The sequence below is a fragment of the Pristiophorus japonicus genome, chromosome 16, assembly GCF_044704955.1.
Source record: "Pristiophorus japonicus isolate sPriJap1 chromosome 16, sPriJap1.hap1, whole genome shotgun sequence".
Classification (NCBI taxonomy): Eukaryota; Metazoa; Chordata; class Chondrichthyes; family Pristiophoridae; genus Pristiophorus; species Pristiophorus japonicus.
In genome coordinates this window covers 18,938,592-18,955,229 of record NC_091992.1, presented here as the reverse complement: position 1 = coordinate 18,955,229, position 16,638 = coordinate 18,938,592, and the positions used below count along the sequence as shown (strand labels likewise).

The 16,638-nt window shown below is 46.6% G+C and overlaps 1 protein-coding gene across 3 annotated transcripts in view; it reads right to left on the bottom strand.

The window, feature by feature from the left end:
- The window catches only part of traf4b (tnf receptor-associated factor 4b), a 113,503-nt gene that overhangs the window by 5,990 nt on the left and 90,875 nt on the right, over positions 1-16,638 (bottom strand). For all 3 annotated transcript variants that reach the window (XM_070858071.1, XM_070858072.1, XM_070858073.1), the window contains exons 3-6: positions 5,984-6,088; positions 4,977-5,138; positions 1,553-1,714; positions 121-276 (exon numbers count right to left, since the gene is read on the bottom strand). In XM_070858071.1, the coding sequence (XP_070714172.1) occupies positions 121-276; positions 1,553-1,714; positions 4,977-5,138; positions 5,984-6,088 (585 nt within the window). The remainder of the gene's footprint in view (positions 1-120; positions 277-1,552; positions 1,715-4,976; positions 5,139-5,983; positions 6,089-16,638) is intronic.

Below are 16,638 nucleotides of genomic sequence, written 5' to 3'. Positions count from 1 at the left end.
GGAGAGTTTCTCCAGCAAGAGCAAATTGTACAGACATTCTTCAGAGAGAAAACCTGCTGCATGGTCGGCAACGTCCAAAGTGTTTGTGGGCCCTTAAATCAAGGGTTCTCGAGTTCTCACCCTGTGTTTGCAGCCTGCATCTTTGAAGGGACAAAGTACCATGGCTGTGTTGCAGTTGTCTTTCAGGTGCTTGGCAAGATCTTCCCTGGCAATGTTTGACACTCCGCATTGGTTGGGGCAGGATACCGGGTACCGTGGGCACTGATACTGGTGGTTCTGTTCAAAAAGATTAAAGGCAAAAAATCAGGCATAATCAATTAGGAATTATTTCTCCCCCCCCCCCCCTCTCCTCTCCATCATAGGCAGTCTCTCATAATAGAGGAAGACTTGCTTCCACTCTAAAAGTGAGTTCTTGGGTGACTCAACAGTCCAATACAGGAACTACAGTCTGTCACAGGTGGGACAGACAGTGGTTGAAGGAAAGTGTGGGTGGGGAATCTGGTTTGCCGTACGCTCCTTCCGCTGCCTGCGCTTGGTTTCTGCATGCTCTCGGCGACGAGACCCGAGGTGCTCAGCGCCCTCCCGGATGCTCTTCCTCCACTTAGGGCAGTCTATACAGTTGTTGATCTACATACTACCTGTAATGCGGTCAGAGCAAGTGATCTGCCCTCATACCTCTGTTGCTCACTCCCTGGGTATAGGCAGGGAAGTGTCCTGCCCCTTACAGTGTGCCCTGCTGGTCTGACTAACCATGGGGACTCAGTATGGCCAACGTCATGATTCCCCATCTCCCCCCCCCCCCCCCACCACCCAGTCCATCGTACACTGCACCATTATGGACCTCTACTCTTCTATTCTCTCTCTCCTCTAGACAGTGAGTGTTGACAGCCTATTTTACCATGATGGGCATCACAGCCTGCCCCCACCAGACGTCCACAGACTCATTTTTCAGCAGGAACCAATCACGAGAGGGAACCCTGGATACTCCCCCTCCTCCACTCCGGCCCAGGAGCTCCATTGTCAATCGATGCCGTCCAATTAGGTAACTCAACATGTGCCAATACCATGGCGGTGGAAGCAGATTCAATCGTGGCTTTCAAAATGGAGTTGGATAAGCACGTGGAGGAAATAACTTTGCAGGGCTACGGGGAAAGGGTGGGGGTAAGTGGGACTAGATGATTTGGTCTTGCAGAGAGAGCCGGCACGGGCTCAGCAGGCCGAACGGCCTCCTTCTGTGCTGTAACTATTCTATAATTCTATGAATAACTGATCCCGAGTCTTACTGATCTGCACCCGTCTGAGGAGCTATAGAACACCAATTTCCACCAGAGCATGTTGTTGTCTAAATGACATTTATCTCGCAATCTATATTTAATTCAAGGTTATGTTGGACTCGTGCCTTTCTGAAAAGCACATCCAGCAACCATGAGATGAATCCATGTATCTTAAGAAAAGGCATCAAATAACTGTAAAATCATTCGCTAATGTCAGCATCATTCACCCCAAGACTCTGAGTGCTGCTCTTTGGTCTAGCAAAGTCGAGGGAACCAACCTGTATCGTGTCAAACACAAACTCCTTGCCGCAGAACTTGCAGGGCTGTGTGCGTTTGGGACAGTCCGTAAGGCAATGCTGTGACAGCAGGCGGCGCATCATTCTGGCCCCGCATTTGTTTTCACAGTACACGCTCTCCTGAGGGCAAATTCCCTGGTGGTTCTGTGGGAGAAAGTAACCACGAGTGCAATCTCAGTACTACAAAAAAAAACAAGAGAGCACGCCGAGAATCTAACTCAGCGCCAAATTCAACAATGTAACCGGAGAAAGGAGCGCTTCCATTCGAACAGCCATCACCCCTGTGCTCGCTGACCTACATTGGCTATCGGTTAAGCAAAATTCTCAAATCTCTCCATGGTCTCGCCCCTCCCTCGCTCTGTAATCTCCTCCAGACCCACAGCCAGAGATATCTGCACTCCTCTGATTCTGCCCTCCTGAGCATCCTAGATTATAAATCGCTCAACCATCGGTGGCCGTGCCTTCTGTTGCCTTAGTCGCCAAGCTCTGGAACTCCCTGCCTTAATTCCTCTGTCTCTTTCCTCCTTCAAGAGTCTCCTTAAAACATATCCCACTGGTCACCTGCGCTAATTTCTTCTGGTGCAGCTCGGTGCCAAATTATTCATCTCATAATCCGCGTGAAGCACCTTGAGACGTTTCACTACATTAAAGACGCTATATAAATACAAGTGGTTGTTGTTGTTGTCGAACATTAACAGGGCTAATGCCCACTTCAAACTCCATCACCTCTTTTCCTGTTCAACTGTTAAAAGGTGGATAACTGTTGAACTATGTGAATAGAACAATTTTTTTCTCGGTCAGTTCAAGGGCCGTGAAATGGTACAACTGCCATGATCCCCAGCTCAACACGTGACTAGCCACCCCCAAGTGCCTGACAAAATAAGACAGACATGTATTTATATAGCGTCTTTCACGACCACCAGACGTCCCAGAGCGCTTTACAGCCAATGAAGTACATTTTGAAGTGTAGTCACTGTTGTAATATAGGAAATGCGGCAGCCAATTTGTGCACAGCAAGCTCCCACAAATAGCAATGTGATAATGACCAGATAATGTTTTTGTTATGTTGATTGAAGGATAAACATTGGTCAGGACACCCGGGGATAACTCCCCTGCTCTTGTTCAAAATAGTGCCATGGGATCTTTTACGTCCACCCGAGAGCGCAGACGGGGCCTCAGTTTAACATCTCGTCTGAAAGACGGCAACTCCGACAGTGCAGCACCCACTCACTGCAGTGTCAGCCAGATTTATGTGCTCAAGTCCCTGTGGTGGGGCTTGAAGCCACAACCTTCTGACTCAGAGGCGAGAGTGCTACCCAATGAGCCACAGCTGACACTGTCAAAAATCAACGGTTTTGCATTTCAAGCGATTACAAGAGAAAGGGAATGAGAGGGCATGCGCGAGAGATAAAAATCAGAAAGGACACCATGCTACAAAGGCCTTTCACCTTTTAGGTCCTGGTTCAGAATCCAGCCCCCAACTGATACAATGAAAGCCTTCTCTAGCTGCTGGCTGAAATGAGATGTGCAAAGCCTCAGAAAGCACACAAGTGGCGAGGCAGCTTCTGCAGCATTTGAACAAGCGGGCACAGACACGTTCAGTTGTTTTAAAATTGCTTTTGCCAGAAAAGGTCTGGTTAGGTCCGCAAATTAAACAATCATCTCTGCTGGTCAAAGCCAGGCAGAACAATGGCATGCCTGACCGCACGCTAATGCTATCTCATTTACTTTACCACTCTGCCACATACGGGCAGGGTTACTACCAGTGGAAACACTAATAGGAGCACCTAGTGATTCTGCAACTAACCACTGAAGTGGAAAATCCCCTTTTAAAAAGAAAATCATTCGTCAGAGGAGGGTTTAAATGATTGCAAAAGCAAAACAAACGGGTTCACTTTGGTCATAGTTGTACTGAAGAGGGAATGATCTGGATCAATGAGCTTGCTTCTCTACTCTCACTGAGTTAGGTCTGGAAACATCTGGCCCACAGCTGCACCGAGTGCACCTTTAATGTAGGTTACGAACACGTGATTAGGCACGGCACCACAGGAACACTGGGACACATTTGGATCAAGGGTTTAACAAAAGCTTAATCCAGAAGAAAAAAAAAATCACACTGCACTGGAGCAGGGAAAGCAGTTGCGGATAGTTTTCAGTCAGCCGAGGATTGGCCAGCTCCATTACAGATACCTCATCATAAATTAAACTGAGGGAAGGAGCAATGGCGTTTAAAAAATAAAACATTAAGACCGTCTTTGAATAACAGCAACGGACATTGGGAAAAAATGGCTTGCTCTTTTGCGGGTGCCTTGAGAGTTACTGAAACATTCATTTGGTCTTCAATTGTCTCGCCGGGACTAAAGCTCCACAGGGTCTATTGTTGATTAATCATTCCAGCACGGAGAATGATGTACTCTCCACTGGATCTATGCAGTTTCTTTCATCTGAATGGAGCATCAATCTCGATCTTATCTGAGCCGACAGCTAGAATATACAGAAGAGGCATCGCGAATCACACAAATTCCTTCCGTCTCTGTATGGTTCAGGGCAGTGCTCTTCAAAACGTTAGGTGCTAGCCACCTGTGGCTAATTGGCAATCCAGATGTGGCTAATTGCATTTCTGATTAGCCAATAGACAAGACACTGGCATTGGGCACACTATCTCAATACACGTTCACACGTGTGCTTTAACCGGTCAGCTGTAACTCAGTGGGTAGCACACTCGCCTCCCCTTCCAGAGTCAGAAGGTTGTGGGTTCAAGTCCAACTCCAGGGACTGAATCACATGAATCCAGGCTGACACTCCAGCGCACTGTCGGAGGTGCCGTCTTTCAGTTGAGATGTTAAACCGAGGCCCCGTCTGCTCTCAGGTTGACGAAAAAAAGATCCCATGGCACTATTTTGAAGAGCAGAAGGGGTTATCCCCGGTGTCCTGGCCAATATTGATGCCTCAATCAACATCACAAAAAAAAAACTGATTATCTGGTCATTATCACATTGCTGTTTGTAGGAGCTTGTTGTGTGCAAATTGGCCGCCACCTTTCACAAATTACAGCAGTGACTACACTCCAAAAGTACTTCATTGGCTGTAAAACACAGATGTCCGGTGGTCATGAAAGGTGCTTTATAAATGCGAGTCTGTCTTTTCTTTTGCTTGTACATGTGCTGTTGAAATGGGTAAGAAAAAATTCAGAATATGCGAGTGTTTTTTGATCATTGCGAGTACTTTACTTCATGGTTAATGAATGGTGGTAGATGTTTAAGTAAATATACATACGTACGTACTTTTACTTGCGTTACCCAGAGGTGTATATCCTGCTATAGTTAGTGCATGTGGCTAAAACAGTGTCACTGTAGCCACCCCTGCAGCTGGTCAGCACATTCTATCGGACAACGAGGGTCCTCACCTCATAGCCTTCTCCAGTGAAGTCATTGCCACAGTATTCACACTTAACGCGGCGCTTCGGGCAATCGTGCTGCAGGTGTTCAGCCAGATCCCTTCTGCTCAGCTTGATCGTGCAACGGTTTGGGCAAGGTATCACATTGAACGGGCATGTCGAAAGATGGGGCTGGAAAATGTAAGCGCAAGTCAGAAAACAAAAATCGGGCAACGGTCACTCAAAAAAAGTGTGCATCCCTAAATGATTCAGTGAGTTTAACCCAGTTAGTAGCTGAGCCAGTCAGAACAAGGTGGGACCATATTTGATTGCTAATCGGTGCTGTTAGCAGGCCACTGAAATGGGCTATATATGGGCGGCTGGGGGGTTAAAATAAGTGAGAAGACATGCAGGGTTCCTACTCAGGATTGCTATCCAACGACTCCTCTGGAAGTGCATATGTGCAGACTTGAGCTTGGCTATCATTCCCTTACAATTGAATAGCCTACTGATGCTCACCATCAAAGCTCACACGTGGATAATGGTCCCTTGGCTGATGTACCAAAGGGCACCCAGCATCAGTGCCACTGTAACCCAGCAGAGCACGAGAGCCAGAGAGAGAGATGACAAAACTTCCAATTGATGAGAGGCCCAGGTAAAATGGGCTTGGACAATCTCACTCCAGCTCCCAGAGGTTTGGCACAAATTCCCAATATCAAATCCAATGAGAAATCCAGGAACGCTGGTGTAAAAAACAGACTGCAAGGTGGAGGGAGGGTGGGAGATGAACTTGAGTTAGAGTATTGCTGAGGCAGAGGGCCAAGAGTTTTCCCTCTGTAATTAACCTGTGCTTCTGTTACCCAGCAGCAACTGATGAACATTTGCCCAGTTTGGACAATTGCCAATTGCCCAGCATTGACAATATCCAGCGAGTTTCTTCAATTAAAAGAAAAGTTCAATAGCGTATTTTATAGAGCGGGGTCCAGTGCAGCATCAGTGTCTGTTCCACAGCAAGGTAGAAGGATTGAAGGATTTACCTGCAGCTGTTTAATCTGCCCCGTCCATCTGCAGCCTTCCTCACTGTGAATGCAGCGAATGACCAGGGCGAGGATCTGCGCTTCCAGCTCGGGATCGGGATAGATCTGCAAAGCAAGAAGATTAAGCTTAACCTCAATGAATCAACAGCTTCTTGTGAAAAAGGGTGGATTATTAATAATAGATTCAACCAGCAAACAAAACTAGTTTGGGGTGGGGGGTGGGGGCAAGAATTATAAGTAAGCAAAGTCCTATTAAAACATTTTTTTTCCAGTGGCAAAACCTAGGCCAGGGTCACATCCATTGCAGTGGTCCACTGCTCCCCAGACCAAGATAAACAAACTCACCAAAAATCAGTGATTGAGTTCTATAACTGGAAGTTGTGCATTCAACGTAGCAAAGCGCCAAAAGGCGCTTAACAAGAGAGACATCAGTAAAAACAATTCGAACACCGAGCCACGGAAGGAGATATTAAAACTCATGTCTTTGACTAAGCTTTTGGTCAGCTGTCTCAGTATCATGTGGCTCGGTGTCAAATTGTATCAGTGAAGCACCTTGGGTCATTTTACTATGTTAAAGGCACTATATAAATGCAAGTTGTTATATTCCAACAAGAAAAAAAAAAAGAGGTCTTCAGAGTGGAACAGTTATGGCATGTTTAATTTTTTTTTTTTTGCAAACCCTTATTTTAAAATGAAGCATTTTGACCTGAAAGATTTGCGCAGTGGAATAATTCTATCCAGAGCTGGAAGCCAGCAACAGAGCCTCAGATGTAACGTCAGTAGCAGGGCAGTCTCACTGCTTGCTGCCTGACCAATAAGATAGCTGTTTCCCCACACACAGATTGAATGAAACAGTCACGTCGTGTTGTAGTGCCAGGGTTTTTAAATCCTCTGCCACGTGTAGTAAATGTGCAAGCCATCTGTTACATGAAAGTCGGGCTTGCCTTTTGGTCCCGTGAGTCATATCCCACCATGATCCCATGCTGTGTATTCTCAGCAGCTGACACCCCGCGGCTGGTTTGCCTTGGACGAGAGTTGCTCTAATAACTGTGCAGGGAACCCCGAGTGCCTGGACTGTGAAATCTATTTGGATGCCCAGTATCACATAGCTGAAACAATGGCTTTTAACGGGTTTAAGGTGTCACACATCCCATCGATGGTACTTTTTGTACATAGTCTCCAATTGCTGCCAATAAATCTCCTTCAATGTGACATTTTTGTTGCTCCCAGTGTTATAAATTAGTACCTTAAAAACCACCACAACCACCTGGAACAAGCTGCATCAAAATCTGCCGTCCGTATATAACAAACCGCACCCCTTTATAAAAACTGCTATTTTGGAGTTACAAACTCCAAGCAACACGCGCATTAATTGCCAGGGCAACCAGGTTAATAACGAGGCTGTTGGGAGCAAAAAGCAAAAGGTAAGAGAACATTTTTAAACACAAAGGCAGCAAGGCTTGTGAAATCATTTACCGGAAAAAGCTGTTGAAACAAACAGTATTGATGAGTTCAAAGACACAATTAGGCAGGGTTAAAATTCATCATAAAATAAGGTCTATTGGACCAGACAGCCTTTTTCAGAATAACTCTGGTGAATTAAACAGCAAAATAGCAAATACAGGTTGGGTTAAATTTAATGTTTAAAATGGAAGACCACTGCATGACACCAGGGTAAGATTTGAGAGTTCACCCTTAGGGCAAATGGAACGCACAAGTTAAGATCGGCAAAAAAAGAAAATATATAGATTTTTTTTTTAAAAACAGACACAGAGGGTTGTGGGGACATTGAATGTCCAGATAAAGTATTACAAGCATTTCAGATTTTAAAGAGTGGACAAATAATTGAAAAAGGTAAAACAAGAGACACAGGGCCTGAGGAAAGGACATGGGATGAAGTGGATAGCTCTCAGAGCTGGCAAAGGCACAATGGGCCAAATGGCCTCCCCCTTTTCCTGTAAAGCTTATATCGTCTCCTGGCTCAGTTTAGAACTTCAAAAGTTCCTATGGAGTGGAGGGTAGCCAATGTAACCCCACTTTTTTAAAAAAGGAGGGAGAGGGGAAACAGGGAATTATAGACTGGTCAGCCTGACATCGGTAGTGGGTAAAATGATGGAATCAATTATTAAGGATGTCATAGCAGCGCATTTGGAAAGAGGTGACATGATAGGTCCAAGTCAGCATGGATTTGTGAAAGGGAAATCATGCTTGACAAATCTTCTGGAATTTTTTTTGAGGATGTTTCCAGTAGAGTGGACAAGGGAGAACCAGTTGATGGTTGGTATATCAGTTGGTGTATCTGGACTTTCAGAAGGCTTTCGACAAGGTCCCACACAAGAGATTAGTGTGCAAAGTTAAAGCACATGGGATTGGGGGTAATGTGCTGACGTGGATTGAGAACTGGTTGGCAGACAGGAAGCAAAGAGTAGGAGTAAATGGGTACTTTTCAGAATGGCAGGCAGTGACTAGTGGGGTACCGCAAGGTTCTGTGCTGGGGCCCCAGCTGTTTACATTGTACATTAATGATTTAGAGGGGATTAAATGTAGTATCTCCAAATTTGCAGATGACACTAAGTTGGGGTGGCAGTGTGAGCTGCGAAGAGGATGCTATGAGGCTGCAGAGTGACTTGGATAGGTTAGGTGAGTGGGCAAATGCATGGCAGATGAAGTATAATGTGGATAAATGTGAGGTTATCCACTTTGGTGATAAAAAGAGAGAGACAGACTATTATCTGAATGGTGACAGATTAGGAAAAGGGGAGGTGCAACGAGACCTGGGTGTCATGGTACATCAGTCATTGAAGGTTGGCATGCAGATACAGCAGGCAGTTAAGAAAGCAAATGGCATGTTGGCCTTCATAGCGAGGGGATTTGAGTACAGGGCCAGGGAGGTGTTGCTACAGTTGTACAGGGCCTTGGTGAGGCCACACCTGGAGTATTGTGTACAGTTCTGGTCTCCTAACTTGAGGAAGGACATTCTTGCTATTGAGGGAGTGCAGCGAAGGTTCACCAGACTGATTCCAGGGCTGACATATCAAGAAAGACTGGATCAACTGGGCTTGTATTCACTGAAGTTCAGAAGAATGAGAGGGGATCTCATAGAAACGTTTAAAATTCTGACGGGTTTAGACAGGTTAGATGCAGGAAGAATGTTCCCAATGTTGGGGAAGTTCAGAACCAGGGGTCACAGTCTAAGGATAAGGGGTAAGCCATTTAGGACCGAGATGAGGAGAAACTTCTTCACCCAGAGAGTGGTGGACCTGTGGAATTCTCTACCACAGGAAGTTGTTGAGGCCAATTCACTAAATATATTCAAAAAGGAGTTAGATGTAGTCCTTACTACTAGGGGGATCAAGGGGTATGGCGAGAAAGCAGGAATGGGGTACTGAAGTTGCATGTTCAGCCATGAACTCATTGAATGGCGGTGCAGGCTCGAAGGGCCGAATGGCCTACTCCTGCACCTATTTTCTATGTTTCGATTAATTCCAACTTAACTGGGAATCTAAATACACTATTCTAAAACTAACTGGAAAAGTAGAAGTGAAAGCTCAGTGCAGACAACAGTGTCCATTGCAACAGTGACGACACTTCAAAAAGTGCTTCGAAGGCTGTAAAGCGCTTTGGGGCGTCCGATGGTCGTGAAAGACACTATATAAATGCAAGTCTTTCGTTTCTTTTCCATTCAGCCCACCAGAGTTTTCAACATGAACAATTTGGGATTTGTCTTCTCGACCCTACCCCGGTAGTGGTCACCCTTTACGCGAATCTTCCTTTTACCAGTGTGCACATAGGTTCTCTTATCCTGCAGTAGTGCTTTCACGTAAAATATTGCTCAGGATTAAACCATTTCTGCTCCACTTCGTATATTGTACAGTCATGTCCCCTTCTGAATCGCCTCCTTTCAAGGCAGAAGAATCAATTTTTCTAACTTTCCCTTATCAAGAAAAATTCCACGACAGGATCGTACATCACGAGATGGTGGATATAATTAGAAGAGCACTTGGAATATAATCAGACAAGCAGAGACGCCTACATTAAAAGTCAGCGCAAAGTTTGCAAAAAAATAATTGTCTGTTCACAAGGTAGTTCAATGTAATCCAATAAGTGTTAAAATCTCGCATCACAAAAACGCCATCAAGTTCCACAAGTTAGAGTCAGACCTTTCAGGAGTGAAACCAGGGAACACCTCCATACACATAGGGCATTAAAACCCATAGTACCCAATGCCCCACCCAGCACCCTATCACTGTTGGCCTTTGGTCGAGTTGATCCTCACCGTCTCCAGGCCTTTGTTGGCCATCAGAAGATGCTGAAGCCAAGGTCAGGTCCTGTTCTCTCTCTCCTCGCCTCGGCTCTCCAGTGACAGAAACGGGAATCCTGTTCAGAGAGGTGCTTTATCTCAACATGCAGAGGTAGGGTTGCCAACTCTGGATGGACATATTCCTGGAGGTTTCATCACATGACCTCTTTCCTCCACTGGCCCGCTCCCACTATTGGTTGCCCAACGTCCATCCTCACAGTGCACTGCCACCTCACACCAATTGGAAAACAAAAAAGGGGCGGAAATTCAGGGTCCCGATAAGGCCCGTTACAGCCGGCGGAATCCAATGGCCGCCGCCAGCCAAATTCAGCAGTGTTGGGGGGGGGTTCTGGCAGTCCCCACTTCTGCCGAGCGACCGGAAGTGCGTGCACCGCCAGGACCCCCCACCACCAGCGAAATTCAGGACGAAAAATCGAATGCCCGCCAAGTGATGCCCCAGACAGCTTTCTCTGTCGGTGCACCTAGTATTGTCTCTGAGCCCTGGCTGCATGGCGACCATTTTTTTTTTTTTTATAAAAGGCAAGGGCTCACGGCCACGGCCGCCATTTTGTTGTGTTGGCCGACTTCCATTTCGACCGGACTACTGTGCCACTGGGGTTTGGCCGGGCCGAACCTCAATATTTGCCAATTCTCCCCCCTTTAAAAAGGAGGGGAGATACGCGGTGACACGCGGTGGCGCAATGACATCATCACCGCTCCGCTGCTGACAGCGGCGGAGAATCCCTCCTGCCTGCACAACGAAATTGGTCATCCTACACTTAAAAAAAAACCCAGCAAGTGCGGCAGGTTTCTGGCAGGCCTGAATTACGGCCTCAAAGACTCTCCATTATTCAACTGGATGATCAGTCAAGCAGCTTTATTTTCGCATCTCCAATATTTTTATAACTAATACACAGAAGTCTTTAAAGAAAATGGAACAAAAAAAAAAAAAAAAAGTGCATGCCCCAATGATTTTTCCTCCAGAGATTAATCTTCAATCGCTGGAGACGTGGATGGCTGGTAATGGCAACAATATCCAGGACAAGTGGGAAGCCCACCCAACTACCCCTCACTGCAAGTCAGAAGCTCGAGGGTGGCGGGGGTAGAGAAGCTCGGGGAGGGGGGGGGGGGCGGGTGGTGGTAGAGTAGCTTGAGGGGGGCAGGAGAGTAACTTGAGGGGGGCGGGGGTAGTGAAGGTGGCGAGGACCCTCAGGATCAGAGCTGTCCACTGCCACTCCATAGTGCAATGAGATAGAGCATTCCTGAAAGTGGCCCACAAGCAAGCGACTGCTCGGAATAATGGGCGGACAGTGAGTAATGCTCGTTTAATGAGGGAATGTAATTGCAACGTGAAGTGTGTTTTTCCCCCTCAAGGACCATTATCTCAATCTCTTTTTTTCACTGACTCATTATCTGACTTAAATGCAGCCTCAAATTACTGGTGGGTTTGTGTGTGAATGCGCATACATGTATGTCAATTATAAATTGTTCGACTGATTGGTGGAACTGTTCTCATCAGACATTAATTGTTAACGAGGTATCAAAAATCTCTCTCAGAAGTGACAGAGTTGGCCAATGTTTATGGCTGCTTACAGACTTGCAGCTTTCAAAATGCAAACAGTACATCTCCTCCCCTCCCCCCACCCCCCCTTCCTCCACCCCAACCTTATCTTTGGTTTGAGTACTAGCCCATTGGTGCATGCCCCAGCATCAATTTTCATAAGCAAGCATAGACGGCGAGTGCAAGACTAGTCTTCCATCATCATAGGCAGTACCTCGGAATCGAGGAAGACTTGCTTCCACTCTTAAGAGTTCTTCAGTGGCTGAGCAGTCCAATATGAGAGCCACAGTCCCTGTTGCAGGTCAGGCAGATAGCCGTTGAGGGAAGGGGTGGGTGGGACTGGTTTGCTGCATGCTCTTTCCACTGCCTGCACTTGATTTCTGCATGCTCGACGACAAGACTCGAGGTGCTCAGCGCCCTCCCAGGTGCACTCCCTCCACTTAGGGCGGTCTTTGGCCAGGGCCTACCAGGTGTCGGTGGGTATGTCGCACTTTATCAGGGAGGCTTTGAGGGTGTCCTTGTAACGTTTCCTCTGCCCACCTTTGGCTCGTTTGCCGTGAAGGAGTTCCGAGTAGAGCGCTTGCTTTGGGAGTCTCGTGTCTCGCATGCGGACAATGTGGCTTGCCCAACGGAGCTGATCAAGTGTGGTCAGTGCTTCGATGCTGGGGAAGTTGTCCTGGTCGAGGACGCTAACGTCGGTGCATCTGTCCTCCCAGGGGATTTGTAGAATCTTGCGGAGACATTGTTGGTGGTATTTCTGAGACTATTTGTCATGTTATCAATTGCCATTCGGTGGGGGGGGGGGGGGGGGACGGAGGGGAGGGGAGAAGAGAAAAGGTATCGAACTCAGCACAGGCCCGGAATTGAACCTACGGCCTTCTGGTCTAAATGGTGCTGTACTGCACCAGGCAGTGCTTTCACCCACCATCCCTTGACCTAGCCCGTTAAAGCCTTCAATTTGAGTGAGCCAACAAGTTTGTGTTCATGGATAAGCAGATAGATGGCACTACAGCACAAGTCCCCTCACTTCCAGCGACACAGGGAGAGAGGCAGAGAATAAAAAAGTAGGCAAAGATGTCAGAAATATGATTGATATTTGTTGGGCATTACAATATATCGATAGCATCTAAACAGTCAATAAAAATGCATAGGCCAGCCCAAAGACTAGAGATTTATTGTTAATAAAATATACATAAATACGTTTGAGCGTTATGAAGAGCAGACTGCAGCTATATTGAAGAAACCAGGTAATATTTCAGGCCGACCCACCAGGAACTTGTACTTTTTCCCTTATTTATTTAATACACCAGATATTGAGGATATGATCCAATTCTGCTGTACAGGTTGCAATTCAAAAGACTTAATGTCCTGCTCTAATTCGAAGAACAAATGCTGCCCTGATGAATGATGCATCAACTGGGGAAGAGGAAAGCAAGCTCAGCAATTAAGACTGTGAGGAGTGTTTGTTGGAACTCTTTGCCCAATACCAAATTTATGCTGCATTTTTGGAGCAAAAGCTTCAGAATCATTGAAACTCAGCTCCCGCTGCTTAATCCTTGGTCCTTGTAGCGACCTGGACTCGGATTGAACCAGTACAGAATGGGTTTAGATTTGAGCCTGGTGCAAATTAAGCTTTATACTGTTCTACCACAAAATGTAAATTTGTAATGTCTGTGCGTGGTCCCTAAAGCTCGTGCAGCAAAGCTGGTCTGAATTACCAGTTCTGTGCCTGATTTAAACAGAAAAGAATAAAAGGTTGCAATTCGAAGCCTCGACAGACACAAGGACTTGGGGCCTGTGCCAAGGGAGGGTTTCACTGATCGGGGTTGGGTGTCCAATGCAAAAGGATGGAAAAAATAATCACACAGAGAAGGAGCCTTCTCATCTCATTCAGGTACACCGAGCTAGTCAACGAAGCAACTTCCAACACCAAGTGCAACTTCTATCCAATTTACTTCAGTAATTTCAATGGTCTTTTACGGCCCTGTGTATTCCCGGGTTCTCAGGGTTCTGGCTGAAATAATCATTCAGTGTTTACCTGAGCAGTTGGTAGTTTGAGAGTTCAAGCCCAATTGAATGCTGACAAATGAAACCCAATTTCTTAAAAAATTCATTCATGGGATGTGGACGTCACTGGCAAGGCCAGCATTTATTGCCCATCCCTAATTGCCCTGGATAAGCCCCGTTCTTGAATACAACTGAGTGGCTCACTCAGCCATTTCAGAGGGCAGTTAAGAATCAACCACATTGCTGTGTGTCTGGAGTCACATATAGGCCAGACCGGGTAAGGACGGCAGATTTCCTTCCTGAAAGGACATTAGGTGAACCAGATGGGGTTTTTACAACAATCTGGTAGTTTAATGGTTACCTTTATGGATACCGGCTTTTTATTCCAGATTTTTAATTTAATTATTTTGAATTTAAATTCCCCAGCTGCCATGGTGGGACTTGAACGCGTGTCTCTGGATTAAGCCAGGCCTCTGGATTACTCGCCCAGTAACATGACCACTATGCGGCCGAACCCCAATTGCACTTCATTCCCCAGCTCCAGGCTCTCCTGGCGCAGCATGCAAGTTTGCTTCATTTGCACTCCGTCTCACGGCAGTGCCTCACTTTTCAGAGGCAACTTCACAAGCACTGGTTGTAGGACAGCCAGTCGACCACCATGCAGCATAGCCCAAGTGTATGCACAGAATCAGTGCAAGAAAGACTTGGATTTATATAGCGCCTTTCACGACTACTGGACGTCTCAAAGCACTTTACAGCCAATGAAGTACTTTTGGAGTGTAGTCACTGTTGTAATGTGGGAAACGTGGCAGCCAATTTGCGCACAAGCAAGCTCCCACAAACAGCAATGTGATAATGACCAGATAAATCTGCTTTTTGTTCTGTTGATTGAGGGATAAATATTGGCCAGGATACCGGTGATAATTCCCCTGCTCTTCTTCGAAATCGATCTTTTACATCCACTTGAGAGAGCAGACGGGGCCTCAGTTTAACATCTCATCTGAAAGACGGCACGTCTGACAGTGTAGCGGAGCTCCCTCAGCACTGCACTGAAGTGTCAGCCTAGATTTGTGCGCTCAAGTCTCAGGAGTGGGACTTGAACCCACAACCTTTTGACTCGGAGGCGAGTGTGTTACCCACTGAGCCACGGCTGACAATGCCGAGCAATTCCAAGAACTTTAAAGGCTGGCAAGATAAAATACCCATGTCGTCACACTGAGAGCTTTGCCCAGCACGATACTTGGATGTTTTTCTGTCAGCATTGTAGATAAAGCCAGAACCACAGGGCTACACAGTGAATCTGTAACAGCACAAAGCTGGTGGGAAGTCAGAGCTCCATTTCTGAATCCGGACACAATACATGAAGGCCGACATCTTCATCACACCATTTGAACTCTTGACATGTAATTAATCGTACTATAAATATACTTGGCATAAACAAAACCGGAGGTAAAAACGAATACAACAGCCAAACAGAAATTAAAAGCTGCACAGTTAAAACGGCATTATTGACAGCTTCGCAGCGATGAATCTGCTCAGAGTTTGGCTGCCGGTCAAGTCATGTGGGTTCTGGCTCCCGAACTCGAGGAACACCAACCCCTTCACTGGCTCACAAGTCAGGGGGAGCCATCTCAGAGAGCTACATTCATCCAGTTTCTGGGCTGCAGCCACACGACGCCTGCTGGGTCTCATTAAAGAGTGGAATACATCTGACTACAGTTTGCTGCATAGCAGAGAAGGCAAGAGAATAAAAAAATATATTACGGCGCAGACTGAGGGGGGGGGGGGGGGTGATGTGGAGAAGAGAGAATATTTGCAACGGCAACAATTTACATCAGCTGCATTTCCCACCCAAACCCAAAAGCTTTCGGATGCCCAACAACAACTTGGATTTATATAGCGCCTTTGACGTAGTGAAACGTCCCAAGGCGCTTCACAGGAGTGTTACAAGACAAAAAAATGTGACTCTGAGTCACATGAGGAATTAGGGCAGATGACTAAAAGCTTGGTCAAAGAGATAGGTTTTAAGGAGTGTCTTAAAGGAGGAAAGAGGGTAAAAGGAGGCGGAGAGGTTTAGGGAGAGAGTTCCAGAGCTTAGGGCATAGGCAACAGAAGGCATGGCCTATCAATGGTTGAGCAATTATAATCAGGGATGTCCATTTCAGGGTCAAATGTGACACGAAGGTTGCAAACAATCTGGTTGAGCCTCAGACAGATGTTGGCGATGGAGTCAGTGGCTAGAGAATGGAGTTTGTGGCGGGGACCGAAAACAATGGGGTTCCCCAATATTTAATTGGAGAAAATTTTTGGTTATGACGAACTGGGTATCGGACAAGCAGTCTGATAATTTAGAGACCGTGGAGGGGGTCGAGAGAAGTGATGGTGAGGTGGGGCTGAGTATCGTCAGTGTACACGTGGAAACTGACGCGGTGTTGTCGGATGATGTCGCCCAGGGACAACATGTAGATGGGTAACAGCGGGGGGGGGGGGGGGGGGGGGGGCGGGGAGCAAGGATAGATCCTAGGTTTGATATCACATGTCATATACAGCACAAAATAGACCATTCGGTCCAACAGATCGATGTCAGTTTTTATGTTCCACGCGAGCCACGTCCCCACTCTACTTTATCCAGCCCCATGGTACACTGTTAACTCCATTAACCTATGCAGGCTTGGGTGATGCACTGTGCAAGGATTTGATCCCTTCTATTCAGTATTCCAGCTGGTGCATCCCCCCCCCCCATCCAATACAATGATGGGCTTTGCCCCCCCGCCCCATCCAATACAA